Source organism: Haliotis rufescens, unplaced genomic scaffold (genome assembly GCF_023055435.1).
Source record: "Haliotis rufescens isolate VD_foot unplaced genomic scaffold, xgHalRufe1.0.p SCAF_18, whole genome shotgun sequence".
Classification (NCBI taxonomy): domain Eukaryota; kingdom Metazoa; phylum Mollusca; class Gastropoda; order Lepetellida; family Haliotidae; genus Haliotis; species Haliotis rufescens.
Window position 1 is genome coordinate 18306677 of NW_025963868.1, and position 16146 is coordinate 18322822.

The 16146-nt window shown below is 39.7% G+C and overlaps 1 protein-coding gene across 3 annotated transcripts in view; it reads left to right on the forward strand.

Moving 5' to 3' along the window:
* LOC124123571 (Down syndrome cell adhesion molecule homolog) overlaps nt 1-16146 on the forward strand; it is a 147967-nt gene that overhangs the window by 60775 nt on the left and 71046 nt on the right. For 2 of the 3 annotated variants that reach the window (XM_048398304.1, XM_046486772.2), the window contains exons 4-5: nt 1868-2037; nt 5772-6050. In XM_048398304.1, coding sequence (XP_048254261.1) covers nt 1868-2037; nt 5772-6050 — 449 coding nt within the window. Of the gene's footprint in view, nt 1-483; nt 1385-1867; nt 2038-5771; nt 6051-16146 lie in introns of those variants that run through there. The other variant, XM_046486773.2, reaches the window with a different exon arrangement.

Here is a 16146-nt window from a genome sequence, read left to right on the forward strand (position 1 = left end):
ACCGGACTTTTCTCTTGTTTGTAAACAAACGCGCTTTTTCAGAAATCAGTATAGAACGGACTAATGCAAGTATTTGAGGGCGCTTTACATATTGTTTTGCATAATTAAATAGATATGCGACAGTGAGTTGCATGACAATATATATTTATACATCAAAGTGACCGAATCGCTAGCTCTCCGTTGGGCTTCGATGATAGCACGTGGAGCCGTACAAACAATGTAAACAAAGGATAACTACGCAAAAACAAGTAGATTTTCGCGTAAGGGATACTTTTTTAATGAACCGTTACCATTCTTTGACATTTGTTTATGAAAATGTGCAGACTTGTCAAACATGAAACGGATGAAAAGCATATGCTATATCTTGAATGGACTGCGAAAGATGTGACGAATCGCTGGCCTGTGGCAGAGGCACTATGCTGGCTGGCTGCCGGCCGCATGGGTAGGAGAGTGCTTTGATACCAAGTATCTCAAATGGGTTTCTCACCCACAGGTGTGTAAGAAAACATGGTACCACAGCTGTTACAAGTCAAAGACCACGGTCATCGGCACACAGTCTCAAATCTGGTTATCTTTATGACCGGTGCAGGACATGACTACGGTAGTTGTGTAGGTGTCGTCGTGAACAGAGCAGCTGTGTGTGGTCTGGCAATGACGGTCTGTGTAAGTGTTAAGTTGCACTGAACGTAAAGCAGGTTGGTTCTGCCTTGTTCCGGCTTGCTGCACACACCATCAAACTTGTTCCGTTGAATCTCTTAACTTCGTGCATGCAGTTTGGCGCACAACGTCCAAGCCTGTAAACCTGACACCATCCATCGGCACGACGAAGCAGACATCGGGATTCGTCGCTGAACCACAAAGTTCTCTCTGTAGGTGTGACAGTAGTCTGTGAACATGGTACCACTGACGTCGTAGTCGACTATGATGGTCAGTCAATATGACACCAAGAACACGCCAAGCCGTCTTAAGCGAAGACCTACCTGACGTAGACGATTCCTTGCTGTGTGGGCTGTCACGGGCAAACTGGCAGCAAACTGTATAGACTGCCGTGATGGTACTTTGCCCTTGGTGACGACACTGTTTGTAGCGTCCTGGGCCATGATCCTCACGCCTGGTCTTCCGAATAAGGGAAAATCACGTGTTGGTAACGATTCCAGAATCTCAAGACTGGTGCTTGGGGATAAAAGAAATGGTTACGATCTGCATTGAAAGCAACCGACCACGTTCGGGACATCCGACTAGTGCAAGGACTGTGAGGAATCCATTACTAATTTGAAATCCGACTACAACGTCCATCTAAATTCCCAATATATCTGCCTCGTCATCGAACTGCACGCCTGGCATAGTCAAGACAACATTTGATGTTAAGGTCAAAAGACTGGGGGTAAGTTCTCTCCACAGATGAATCCTGGTTTCATATTGACAGCAGTGATGGCTGTCTGCGTGTCGACGTTGCATGAAACGTCATGCTGACGCGTGTGCGTGATGACGTTCTGCATTCGGTGGTTTTAGCGTAATGGTTTGGGGAGGTATCACTGCACATTACAGGGCCACTCAAGTGGTCATCGATGGTAATTTGACAGGTGTATGGTAGCGTGACGAAGCAATCCGTCCTTTAGACCCATTGGCGCCACATCACTTTCCACAATCGTAAGAATTTCCTACTACAAGCACTGTCAAACAAGTTTGTAGATACTGTCACATATTCAACTGCTACCCTTATGACAACACATCGAAATTGTCATCATGGGTTTTCTGGTTTACTACCATTTACACATTGCAAAGTTCCGAAAGCGATATACCAAACTTCGAATATTAACGAAATTGTATGAAGTTGAAACGTACACAGTCGTATTCTGTATTTCAGCTGGCGGTTTAGAGACGCTGACCTTGTCCCCGATGAGAACACCGAGATCCATGCTAACGGCAGTCTTCTGGTGAAAAATGTTCAGATGCACAACGCCGGGGCCTATGGCTGCATCGCCCTCACAGGGAGGCAAAGCATTTACTCCAGACTAGCAAACCTCACACTAGCTAGTAAGTGCCTCCTCTGCCAAGAACTTAAGCCGTTGTTTCGTATTTCCCCATTTTGTTCAAATGTACGAGACAAAAAATACCCTGCCTCAAGGACACTGACATATTCACCGTCAGTAGATTCCACGGGGATATTCACCGGCGAGACATTACACAGGGATATTCACCGGCAGTACATTACACAGGGATATTCACCGGCAGTACATTACACAGGGATATTCACCGGCAGTACATTACACAGATATATTAATCGCAATACATTACACAGGGATAGTCACCGGCAGTACATTACACAGGAATATTCATAGTAGTAGATTACATAGGGATATTTATCGCAATACATTACACAGGGACTTTCACCGGCAGTACATTACACAGGAGAGATATTCACCGGCAGTACATTACACAGGAGAGATATTCACCAGCAGTACATTACACAGGAATATTCACCGGCAGTACACTAAACAGGAGAAATATTCACCGGCAGTACTTTACACAGGAAAGATATCCATCGACAGTACATTACACAGGGATTTTCACCGGCAGTACATTACACAGGAGAGATATTCACCGGCAGTTCATTACACAGGAGAGATATTCACCAGCAGTACATTACACATGGCTTTTCATCAGCAGTACATTACACAGGAAAGATATTCATCGACAGTACATTACACAGGGATTTTCACCGGCAGTACATTACACAGGAGAGATATTCACCAGCAGTACATTACACAGGAGAGATATTCACCAGCAGTACATTACACAGGAATATTCATAGGTAGTACATTACACAGGAATATTCATCAGCAGTACATTACACTCGGATATTCATCAGCAGTTCATTACACAGGAATATTCATCAGCAGTACATTACACAGGGATATTCATCGGCAGTACATTACACATGGATATTCATCAGCAGTACATTACACAGGGATATTCATCAGCAATACATTACACAGGAATATTCATCAGCAGTACATTACACACGCATATTCATCAGCAGTACATTACACAGGAATATTCATCAGCAGTACATTACACAGGGATATTCATCGGCAGTACATTGCACAGGGATATTCATCAGCAGTTCATTGCACAGGAATATTCATCAGCAGTACATTACACAGGAATATTCATCGGCAGTACATTACACATGGATATTCATCAGCAGTACATTACACAGGAATATTCATCAGCAGTACATTACACAGGGATGTTCATCAGCAGTACATTACACAGGAATATTCATCAGCAGTACATTACACTCGGATATTCATCAGCAATACATTACACAGGAATATTCATCAGCAGTACATTACACAGGGATATTCATCAGCAGTACATTACACAGAAATATTCATCGGCAGTACATTACACATGGATATTCATCAGCAGTTCATTACACAGGGATATTCATCAGCAGTACATTACACAGGAATATTCATCAGCAGTACATTACACACGCATATTCATCAGCAGTACATTACACAGGAATATTCATCGGCAGTACATTACACAGGGATATTCATCAGCAATACATTACACAGGGATATTCATCAGCAGTTCATTACACAGGGATATTCATCAGCAGTACATTACACAGGAATATTCATCGGCAGTACATTACACAGGGATATTCATCAGCAGTACATTACACAGGGATATTCATCAGCAGTACATTACACAGGGATGTTCATCAGCAGTACATTACACAGGAATATTCATCAGCAGTACATTACACAGGGATGTTCATCAGCAGTACATTACACAGGAATATTCACCGGCAGTACACTAAACAGGAGAAATATTCACCGGCAGTACTTTACACAGGAAAGATATCCATCGACAGTACATTACACAGGGATTTTCACCGGCAGTACATTACACAGGAGAGATATTCACCGGCAGTACATTACACAGGAGAGATATTCACCGGCAGTACATTACACAGGAGAGATATTCACCAGCAGTACATTACACAGGAATATTCACCGGCAGTACACTAAACAGGAGAAATATTCACCGGCAGTACTTTACACAGGAAAGATATCCATCGACAGTACATTACACAGGGATTTTCACCGGCAGTACATTACACAGGAGAGATATTCACCGGCAGTACATTACACAGGAGAGATATTCACCAGCAGTACATTACACAGGAATATTCACCGGCAGTACACTAAACAGGAGAAATATTCACCGGCAGTACTTTACACAGGAAAGATATCCATCGACAGTACATTACACAGGGATTTTCACCGGCAGTACATTACACAGGAGAGATATTCACCGGCAGTTCATTACACAGGAGAGATATTCACCAGCAGTACATTACACATGGCTTTTCATCAGCAGTACATTACACAGGAAAGATATTCATCGACAGTACATTACACAGGGATTTTCACCGGCAGTACATTACACAGGAGAGATATTCACCAGCAGTACATTACACAGGAGAGATATTCACCAGCAGTACATTACACAGGAATATTCATAGGTAGTACATTACACAGGAATATTCATCAGCAGTACATTACACTCGGATATTCATCAGCAGTTCATTACACAGGGATATTCATCAGCAGTACATTACACAGGGATATTTATCAGCAGTACATTACACACGGATATTTATCGGCAGTACATTGCACTGGGATATTCATCGGTAGTTAAAAAACAGGGATATTCATGGGCAGTATGCTACACAGGTCATTATTACGCCAATTGGCAATATGTTACAAGGCGATAACCATCATCGCTAGATTGCACAAGGATATCATGTGGTACTAGTAGTAAATTGACCTTGTCAAATATATTGTCGATAGTTGTCCCCTGTGTGTTATACTATCGCCGAGGCCTTGCTTTGGTGCCCATTGATCCACAATACGATGTCAACAACCTCTTTGTAGCAGATTCTAGTTCTATAATAATGTATAAGACAGGAACAGATAGTAGAGCTTTTCGCTCATTATCATTAGTATTGGACATAAAGTCACATAAAAATCAAGATATTTTTAAAGGCTAAAGTATGTGTTTTCGTCCTCACCACGTGCTTTTTATTAAACTTTGACAAACTGAAGACCGTGGGATTTGATCGTGTAGGGGTTCAAATACCATTAAACGAGGCCATCATGTGGTCGAGAAATGCATTACGTGTATTCCAGTGATTTTCAGTTTTGATTCATACAAATTATTCAAATCAGTAAGAGATATATTTTTATTGTATACTATTCGAATTTCTGAAAACTGTGAAAGATCAAACGTATCTGCACCCATACAGTTGTTTCTTTAAATTGTTTCGTTCCTTGCATTGTGTGTCTATTATCTTAAATTCCTCAACAGTGCAGGTACTTTCACTATCTCATTTTCAGCTGACTTTTCTTCTCAGATTCGCACCATTTGATTCAAATCTTTGCATTGTCGTTTGTTAATAATATCACTCATCAAGACAAAGTCTGGCCGTGCGCAGGAGCAGTGAGTCACCTCAGTGTGAGATACTGCCATGGACCCATTCACTATGAAAGGGGCAGTTACATTATTTCGAACAGTATTTCCTCATTCGCCTATCTAATTATAAGGTACTTGCGTGACTTACAATCTGCTGCTCGTTGGTTTGAAGGAGTTTGGAACAACAAAACCTATGGTCAGCAACAGACCGATGCAATAACGACAGAAAACTGTCATTAATGAACTATTACTAATGATACCTATATTTTCGAATACAGCCTTGCGGCCCTTTACAGTTATGCCTGTCAGCGGCACAGCAAGAGTAGGGGTATCAACTTCCCTGGAGTGTGCCGTGGAGAGTGTACCCCTACCGGTCATTGAGTGGGTAAAGAATGGCTTGATGATCACGTCAGGGGACGTAACACAGACTGGATATAGAAGCAGACTGACTATCTCGACTGTCACATACACAGACCAAGGATACTACAGCTGTGTGGCCACGAACACATTCCTCCACCAGACTGCCAACAGTAGCCAGGCATTTCTCACAGTTGAAGGTGAGGGCGGGATTCCGCATCATACTGTAAATGCAATATTTAAGAAATAAAGTTTGGCTCTAAATCATACTTGATTGTGCTATACAAGGGGGTAGAGAAAACGTTATTACCTTTTCTAAAATGCCGAATTTAAGGCCACCATTGCCTTGTATAAGAGATGGGTTTAAAAACAAACCTGTAATGAGCGAGGACCTAAATTGAAAATCAACATACAGGACTAACTGACGGGCTCTTCCATCTAATTGCCTGTACCCTTGCGTTAAGAGCTATATTTACATTTTAAACACAATGCAACACTAAAATGGGTTGCTTATTATTTAAATAGGTCCATAAACCGATGCTGAAATAAGACTTTTTTTAAATTTAAGTTTTTATATGAATTAGCTTTTTTTTTATCACGGACTCGAAACAGTCTACAAGTGCATTGTAGGGGCGAGCTAACATGTAAACACAGTCGAAGTTTGGCGTCGCTTGTTTTAGTTTTTGTGAGTTGAGATGTTTTCTGTTGTACAAGTTGCAACTTTGTCTCCGCCACTAATGTTTGCAGAATGCAACAACTGCAAGCCATCTTTAAAATAGTTTGCTTGTCGTTCTGGTTTGTACATGACACCGTAACCGACGTGAATCGACAGCCCGTGTGTGTGTGTGTGTGTGTGTGTGTGTGTGTGTGTGTGTGTGTGTTATATGACATCGCCGTAGAACGAACATGGTGGCCGTTTTGTTTGACTGCTGTATATTGTTACATGCCGTACGTTGAGCAACAGATTTACATTAGCCCAAGAGATAGCGTATGTTTATTTACCCCGAAAGGTCCAAATGGTTTGAATACTTGTAACATTTGCATTATTCAAAAATAAATTTCTTACAAATTATGTCTTGACCATTTTGCCAGTAGGGGGCGTTAAAGGCATGACTCAGTACTTTTTCCTGAAAGTGACAGTATGTTTTCAGAGATGATGAAATTTATATATATTTTTTACAGTGAAAATGGCAATTTAAGTTAATTTGTAGTAAACTTCAAGTTCTAATTTGATTCATAACCAAACTATTCCACAAATTCATGAAACTTATGTTGATTTTGTTAAAATGGGGCATAGCCAGTATAAAACACTGCAAAGGTTCTTCATTTTCTGATAAAAACGTAAACTAGTGGCACTATTATAATACTTTATAATATTTAAAATACACCAAAGGGAGATAACTCTTTCAAAATGTTCTACTGAAGCTATTATTCGTGAGTAGAATGTAAACTATGATTTAAGTTCATAAACCGCCTTTTAAATTTCCCCATTTAGTGGTATATTTCACAATTTCCTTCAATGACATCACCGTTCATCATGCACACAACACTTTTCAGTATGTCTTTGTTCATGTTCCTCAATGAATGTCCGAGTCACTGCTCTTGTTATCTGTGTCATCATCAGCTAGATTGGAAAACTCATCTTCATTAGAGTCCTCGGAGGAGAAATATCAAGCTTCCTGTGTATTGAGGTTGGCATTTGGTCTCCACTATACCAGATGACTGAATATAATCCATCCACCAATTTCCAACCATGTTCCTCTGGAGACCTTAATGCAGATCTTGCAATATGAGCGTTCTTCCAGATAGATGATACAAAGTGAACACGGTTCAGTTTTTGAAGCAGTACACTCTTCGAAGGGGGAAAGGCACATGGATCACAGCCTTTAACATTATCAAGTGGTCCTGATTAAGATCGAGGTGCATATTTATCCTTGAAGATACAATATCGGGACTCGTTGACATCTGAAATGTCACCTTTATTGTACATCATGCAAACAAAGTGCTCAATAAAGTTGACGTCTCCTCTGTGTTTTCGTCTTTGCTTCCAAAATTAGAAAAAGCCTTTTGAAATGCATCTGATGTCTCCAACATGTGTAACAGACGACATTTTCCTATTCTGGCAAATGTTGCAGGGTAGTCACAACCTGTGAATGCATGGAAAGAAGGAAGAGCCTCATAGATATCCACCCGGATAGATAAAGCTACTGCACTGACATCAATGTAGCGTGTGAAAACATAGCACGCACTGTCAAAGGCAACATACAGTTCATGTCCTGACAATATTGAATTATATTCATCTTTTGCCCTTTCTTCTACAAGAAACCTCAGAATCAATGCTTGATGGAATTATTTTGGTCTAATCTTGAGAGGACCTGTCACTAAGGCTTCAAATACAGTCTGACCACGCATTTGCCGTTCACTATCCTTAATGGATGGGCTCTTGTATGTATCACAAACAAACTGAACATGTTTGGCCAATCGGCAGAGCGCAATAAGCATTGTTTGGGCAATATCCTTGTTTCTTAGAGGTACATTCGTGAGAGACTGTACAAAGAACATCCCGTTAACAATGCATACGTCAAGAGTGACAGTTTGTGAGTGATCCTCGACCTTCTTTTCAAGACAGCGCAGAAGCCTTGATTTGTCAGTCTTGTTGAGAGAGCCGTCTATGTGGGCAAAGCAACTTTTTGCAGGTTGATGTTTGAGGTTGTAGCTAGGTACAGTAGTCTTCCAAAGAGATCACTTGTGCATTGGAGCTCATTTACCTTCTTATCTTTGGCCGTGCGCAGCTCCAGCAGCAAAAGTTTTTACTTTAAAAATTTACCTCTGGGAATAGGTTTTTCAAACCGTCGAGCATCACTGAAACAGCCATCTTGAAATTGCTTGTGTCGCTCTTCTCCTTTCTGTAGCACAGAAACAAGATCATTGGCTATTTCATATCGTACAGCCTTTCCAGAACTGATACAATAGAGGTTGGGGTTGGTACATGCTTCCCCGGATGTATTCAAAATATTTTCTGTTGCATTGAGAAGTTTCTCAACATCCTTTTGATCTCTCACAAACCGAGATAGCCTTTGCTCACGAGAAGTTTCATCTTTTCTGTCAAGGACAACCATCTCAAGAAGACCTCACACAACTGATGATACGAAGAAATTCGTATCACCCTTGAAGCCGCATCAGTGTGACAGTTTGTTCAAGTGCCATATCAACTGGTACTCTGGAGAAAGAATTTGTGCTTCTCTTGATTGAAAGTCCTCCATTTTCTAGCATCTTTTTAGCTCCCGTGTGTGTGATATCTATCTTCAGTAGATTCAAGTGATACAAAGTCATCCATCTTGAATAATGTGGACGATTCATAGCAAAGAAATTTGGACACATCCATCCAAGGCAGCGAACAAATACGTTGAAGTCACACGTCCTGCAGAGCCTGATAAACATCGGATACAGGTTTACAAGATCGATATAGATGATCCAGGACTGAGCAGTTTTCCCATGAACCCCATTCCTTGTATCCACTGAATAGGCGTCATGTGTGTCAAGGATTCTTAGAATTGCATTCTTTTCCAAAGCCAGTTTGACAAACACTGATGTTGGATTGACGCCGACTTCACTCACCAGTTGCTTCATGTCATCATTAATAAAACCAGGGTTCTTGTCAAGGAAGGACTGAAAATGTAGTTTCCAGAAGGCGTTTGCATCTATTGAAATGTCTACGACTGATAAATCCCTTGAGTGATCCACCAGCAAGAACGCCAGTCTCTGTCAAGAGGTTTGGTCCCCCATATCCATCGAGGAGGTATCCCAAACAAGCAAAAAATGTCATAGATATATGGAAAGCTCCAAAGCAAACGAACACGTTGTCAAAGGTGGGTTTTTCTTGTGCCTGTATCTGCAATGCAGGTTTGGCTACGGGCCAAATCATAAGTGGAAAGTGCCATGTTTTCACCACCGGTTTTTGCAACTTCTTGAGATATCCTCAGTGTTTTAGCAACTACTTTCAGTTGTGTTGGTGGCTCTGTTGTGTTTTTCAAATACCCAATTCTTTGTTGTAGTAGATAGTCCTCAGACAATCGTGCATTCCACCACCCTATCCACATTGGGGTTTGCTGATTCCATGAATAACCCATCCATGAGTATGTCCATGTGTCTTAAGTGTACATAATTTGTAGGCTTCTCTCCTTCGGATAATGGATACTCAAACCTTTGAATCCTAGCTTCTTCATGTAGGGCTTGATGTAAGATTGTTCTCCTTGGATCTCTTTCTTCTTCCAGCTTTAAAAAATGTATGTGTTGGAACATCTTCAGGTGTAAATGGGGCTGTTTGAATATCCTGGTAACATATACCGACTGTCTCATGAAGTGTCCCAGCACCTGATAGAGTTTCTGTGTTCTCATCATAAATGTCCCACGCCGTGCCAGTGTGACGTCAGGGTGAGTGAAGGAGACCATCTGGAAGTGGTGATTCAGTTTGTGATACAGATGTTGCCATCTCCGTTTCCAACATTTCAGCCATGTGATACCCTACACAGTGTCCAAAATGATTCAAAATCTGAATTACTTTCCTGCTGCCAGTGGTACTTTTAAGCCCAAGTGCAAGATTAAGATGTTTACCTGGTTTGATAGTTCAATTTGAAGTATTGCATAGATTGTCGTCTGCTGATGATCTGATGCATCTCTCAGCCTTGACTCTAGGTGGATCTTTTGGCCTTGGAAAGCCGGTATACAATGTTCAAAAGAATCACATAAAATCACAGGAGGGTTGCCCATTACCCTTTCCAATAACTTGTGCTGACAAGGGCAATGATAGATCCTTTGACGCATCTCTCATCCTGATTATTTCCTACCTCAGAATGAAAGCTGCGCCCAGCACACATGCAGAATAAGACTTTCCTTGTGCCTCAGCATACAAGACCACATCCTCATTTGATAGACTTGAAGACAAAATTACTTTTCCTTTTCTGTTGGAGGATTTGGTACTCTTTATTTCATTCTTGTACTTGTTCAGTAATTTAGCTTCCACCTTCTGTGCACTGTATTTAGATTCACTCCCAAGTAATGTTACATATTGTTTATGCAGAGATGTGAAGTATTCAGCTCCATTTTTAACAATAATGTCTTGTTCAACATAGAGTGACAATGTGCTGTCTCATGTGCATTGTTTGTCAGGTTTTCTTTGCTGTTGTCAGAGTGCTCCATAGATGCTCCATGACTGATGGATATATTTGCTGCTTTTTTTAGGTAAAGCCTCGAGATGAATGGTGATATTTTACTTCCTTCAATATGAAGTCTACGTCACAGATCTGAGCTAGTAGCGCTTGGTCAAACAGGGTTTTAGCAGCAGATTTTATTTTTTCTTCAGCGAAAAAACTCTCACATCTTCAAAATGTTTCTCTATTCTTCCCAACACGCTTTGAAACAGCTTTGCAGAAAATGCACACATTTTCAAATACCCCAGAGGAATTACAAGCAATACCAAGCAAATTTGAACGCAGTAAAACAGATGCATTTTGGGGGGCTCAGTTATCTCTTTTCGAATAGCTGTGACTTTTGTAGAAGATGATATGATATCCATAGGACTCTCCATCTAGAGTTCTCACATATTCATATGCTTTGTGGTATTCTGATGAAGAATACTTGTTCAGACGAAGTTTGGCAGCATTTTGTATTTGTTGCCAAGACTCACTGTCAAACCGTTTGACTGGTTCTTTTGTATGTTGATCCAGATGCAGAATACATTTGAGATTTTGATCATCCATTCTCCATATTTAAGTGCCTCTGCGGTCAATGAATAGTGTTGCTACTACATGGCATCTGAAACACAGATGGCTTTATAAATGATTAATCAAACTTGCATAGCCCCAAACTAAAACAACAACTGCTCCCTGGAAATACTTGTAATTAAGAGTAGTCTCCCTTGGTAGCCTTAACTTTTTTGATGAGCTTTATAACTGATCACAAGGGTATTTACAACTGCCCACCCTTTCCATTCCTGCTGTCTACATGCTTCCAGCTTTGCGGCCATCTTTGCATCAGGGACCAGCCATTGCACTTGATTGAAATTATATACTAAAAATTATTCATTAGAAAGGTTAATTGATTAACTCTATTCAAATCTTGTCCTTTTTATTACATTAATTGTACTTGAACTGCCTAAAATGACACAGCTTATGATTTTTGGAGTTATCTCCCTTTACCAGGATAAATCATTCTGACTACTTTGAATAAAACTCTGAATCTTTATGAATAATCATTTGAAAGTGTTAAAAAAAAGATTAAAACTGTTTCAATAATGTTGGGCTTGTAAAGCAAAATTACCGAGAAAAATTTAAACCTTATATTACAGGAGTAAGAAGAAACTAAAGTTGGTACTTTGCAAACAAAATAATAAATATTAAATTTCCTGTCACAGAAAATACATTTTGATATAGTGGGTACAATATTGTGTTCTTTTATAAAGTATATGCTCATATCGTCTCTTCAATACCTAAATAACTTTAGTCATTCTCAATTTTGTTAAACTTATCGCATTTTCCTTAATCACATTGGCGCTAAAACAAATTGCTGAGTCATGCCTTTAATGGCATACTGTGAGGAAATGGTCAAGATACAATTTGTAAGAAATTGATTTTTCGAAAATATAATCAATGTTTCTTCATGATCCATATTTCAAACCTTTTGGACCTCTGAGGTAAATAAATTCCATGCTATCTCTTGGACTACATGTGATTATGAATCTTTTCAAGGATTGTTCATTCCTATGTCCTTAGAGACATACATAATTCGTAGACCATCAACGCCCGCATCGGACAATTTCGTGACTGCAGTTGCATGGGCACAGTACTAGTTTGAATACATGTGGCATGATAGCTGATATATGTAATCTTGCCATATTTCTTCCAAGTAATAATATTCAAATATTTAAAGAAACTATTTAACCGAAAATTGATGTGGATGCTAGGGCTGGGACGGGTAATTCGGGTACAAGGGTCGGGTGGGTACTGAGAAGGACCCGGGTACCCACAGAACTTCCCGGACCCTTTGTTGGTCATGTGATATATGTTTAATGACAAAATGATCTTGAACTATATGGTTACACTACAAGTCACTAATGTTCGCATATTTGTTTCTGACTATGCACCCAGACTGTTATATGTTTGAATAAAGATAAAACTTCAGCCAACGTCAGTGTATGCATGAGCAGATCGATTTATACTTGTATCTAAATACATTTTGTCCAGGGCTACGGTCAAACTATTCCCAATCGGACATTTTTGTACCTCTCTTGAGACCAACAGTGGGTACCCGGGTAGTGTCGGGTAATAGGTGGGTGGGTACCCGAGTAGTAAATTTGGACTTGTGGGTGCACCATCTTGTTTTACAGTAATGAAGAACGATGTTAGCAAGACTACGTTCGATCAAGGGGGGCGTAATTTGAACAGTGCGATGTCGTCAGTCCATTATGACGTTACTCAAAAAGTGTACTTTATCGCAGACTAATGTGCATCCGGGACCGTTGATCTTTTAGCTTAGAATCTTATAATGTAATGTATTTGGTTATGATGAAAACTCGTGCAGTACAAGGTGGGGAGTCATCTTACTTTGGATAATTCAGCCCTCGATAATGGTAATGATCAGTGTCCAGTTGGATTCGGGTTGATACCTGAGTCAGAAACAGTGGATGCTGCCTGCTTTAACGTCGCAAAGAGGTGGGGTAAACGATGTAGGTGCAGATATTGCATATCGCGGTCATAGTGCTGATCACATCACGTCAGGTGTTCACGCTTCACGTTGTCCTCTCAATGTTCATGTCATATAGAACATGTATGGATATTTTACACTGGAATTAAAACCAATATAACAGAAATATAATATACCGTCAGGCCTCAAAGGCTCATTAGACACAATATTGACAGCACTCAACTTGCTAAAATATCAAAACATAATATACATAGTGGTTACAAATATTTGCAGATACAAAAATATCATATCAGCCCTATTAATTAAATTCAACTAAGAGTATTTATAGTCTAAGAACTAATGAGAGGGATGGCATCTCCTCCACTCGGACACAATGTTCACGACGGAGAAAAGGACTGACGATACCTTATCACGCTGCATTAATAAGGCGAATTGATCAACTGGAGCCATGTCAACAAATAAGGATTAACTAGAGGGGCTTGATGAAATGAATCCGATCTTATGTCAGAATAGAATTCACAGGCAACTAGAAAGTTAGCTTCAACACTACGGAGGCTACATAATTTACAAATATGCTCAGAAAGAGGGGTTTAGGGCGTGAAATGCGCCCCAACTCTAGTTCAAAAGGGAGCGCACCGCAACGTAGCTTGGTTAGAGTACATCGGAGAGACCGATTCCAAATATGCATGCAGTACAGAGGCATCTGTATCTTTAAACAACTGGAAATTTCTGAGTTTTTTACCATTAGATTGCCCAGAATAATCCCACAAAGCACTGTACCAATTTTCATAATCGCAATTTATCTTTCCTTAATACTCTGGAAGTCTCTGGATAAGTAATCATAAACATTAGGAACTGCAAACACTAGATAACTGCAAACTATCAAACAGTTTCAACATAGTGTTGTCCCAAGACTTTCTGAATTTAATGGACCATACTTTTACGGTACAGATTAATCGATCTGGAGACGCCTTGTTCAACTTTATCCAGAATCGGACAATATCACGTCTCCGCTTTGTGATCGGCAACATCTACCCCATCTCGCCCCGTATAGCTAAGCTTTCAGATCAAGATGTTCCGGTAACTATATTCCTTGACATTTATAGTAAGGTGCAATGCCAATGGAATCATCACCACAAGAGAAGCTAAAACATGATTTGGGTATATGTAATGATGTGTCAGGAACAATATTTGCTTTTGTTAAATTAATTTGCAATCTCCAACGTTTACACCAATTCGCAACACAATCTAACATTAACTGAAGTGAGTGCTCATCCGCTTCTGTTATAGCAATATGATCAGCGTATGACACATGTGACTCGCCGTGGCGTGCGACGGACACGATGCACGGAACGATAGCCGGGCGACAAGACCGATGCTTGTTAAAAACTTCAGGGTCCGCGTTGGGCACCGTTAAATTTTTTTTTGACTTTTCCTTTACAAATAATGCCTTGAATGGATAAGTAGGAGATAGGTTGTTCGTTCAGTTATATTTGGCAAGAAGCAGACCTGTTTGACATCAATTTGAATAAATCAAATACTTGAAACAAATCTTCTTAACAAACAGATATATTTGTTAATGTTGGACGTGTTTCATTAGAATGTGGTTGTTTTTCCTTATTTTGTACTATAAGAATCAAACAAGGGAATCTTTTCACATTAAATGTTTTGGGTTGATCGTTTTCAGATTGGATGTTCAATTTAGTTTACAATTCTTATATATTTATTACACAAAGATAAACATAAAGTAATAGTTTTACATCCTGTGAATTCAATATAGAGAAAATGGTTAAACAAGTGATTGTATAGAGCATACGAGAAGAGGGGAGTATGTCGTCAACCATGTGTGATTAAACACTCACCTAATGCATTGTTAGGCATCCATGATCTGTCAAGCAAACGACCAAAACAATTATAAGACAAACATTTTTTTCCGATCTTGTGTACATATATTTAATAAAAGTATGATAAGATTTCTTAAAGTCATATATTCAGTTTTAATAAAAAGGTAGAAAACGAAATTAGTATTATCTCTTATGTCATATGTCTCTTAAGTGCAGGATGAATTCAGGGATACATGTATCGCAACTCAGCATGCAATATATATGATGTTGTTAGCTAGATATCTCGAAACCGGCGAAACATAAACACTATATCCACTATGACAGATAGTGCACTTTGGCGTTCACTTCTTTTTAAACGTGTAATTGGTAATTATTATAAAGTTGATTATTGATCACGAATGTGATGGTTTTTGTAATAGAATGTTTAAATCTATCCGAAATATCAGTACAGGTAATTGGACTTTTGCAAATCAGACTGCATTAGAATTTTATTTAAGTTTGTGTTTTGTTCGATTTCAAAGTGAGAACTTGCATCCAGAGATTCGAACGTTGCTTCAAAGTCCAAAGTCACGCAGGTTTGTGAAGATGAAATGAAATGGTGACCCCTGATCCTGACCCCATAGTAGCCTGCTCCATGTTGAGATCAATACAATGCAAATACAAAGAGGTCGCCAATATCACCTTGAAAGATACTCGCCTGAGCTTCCATTTTCCTAACTTCGCCATTTTACCTTCTGTCCACACTTTATGG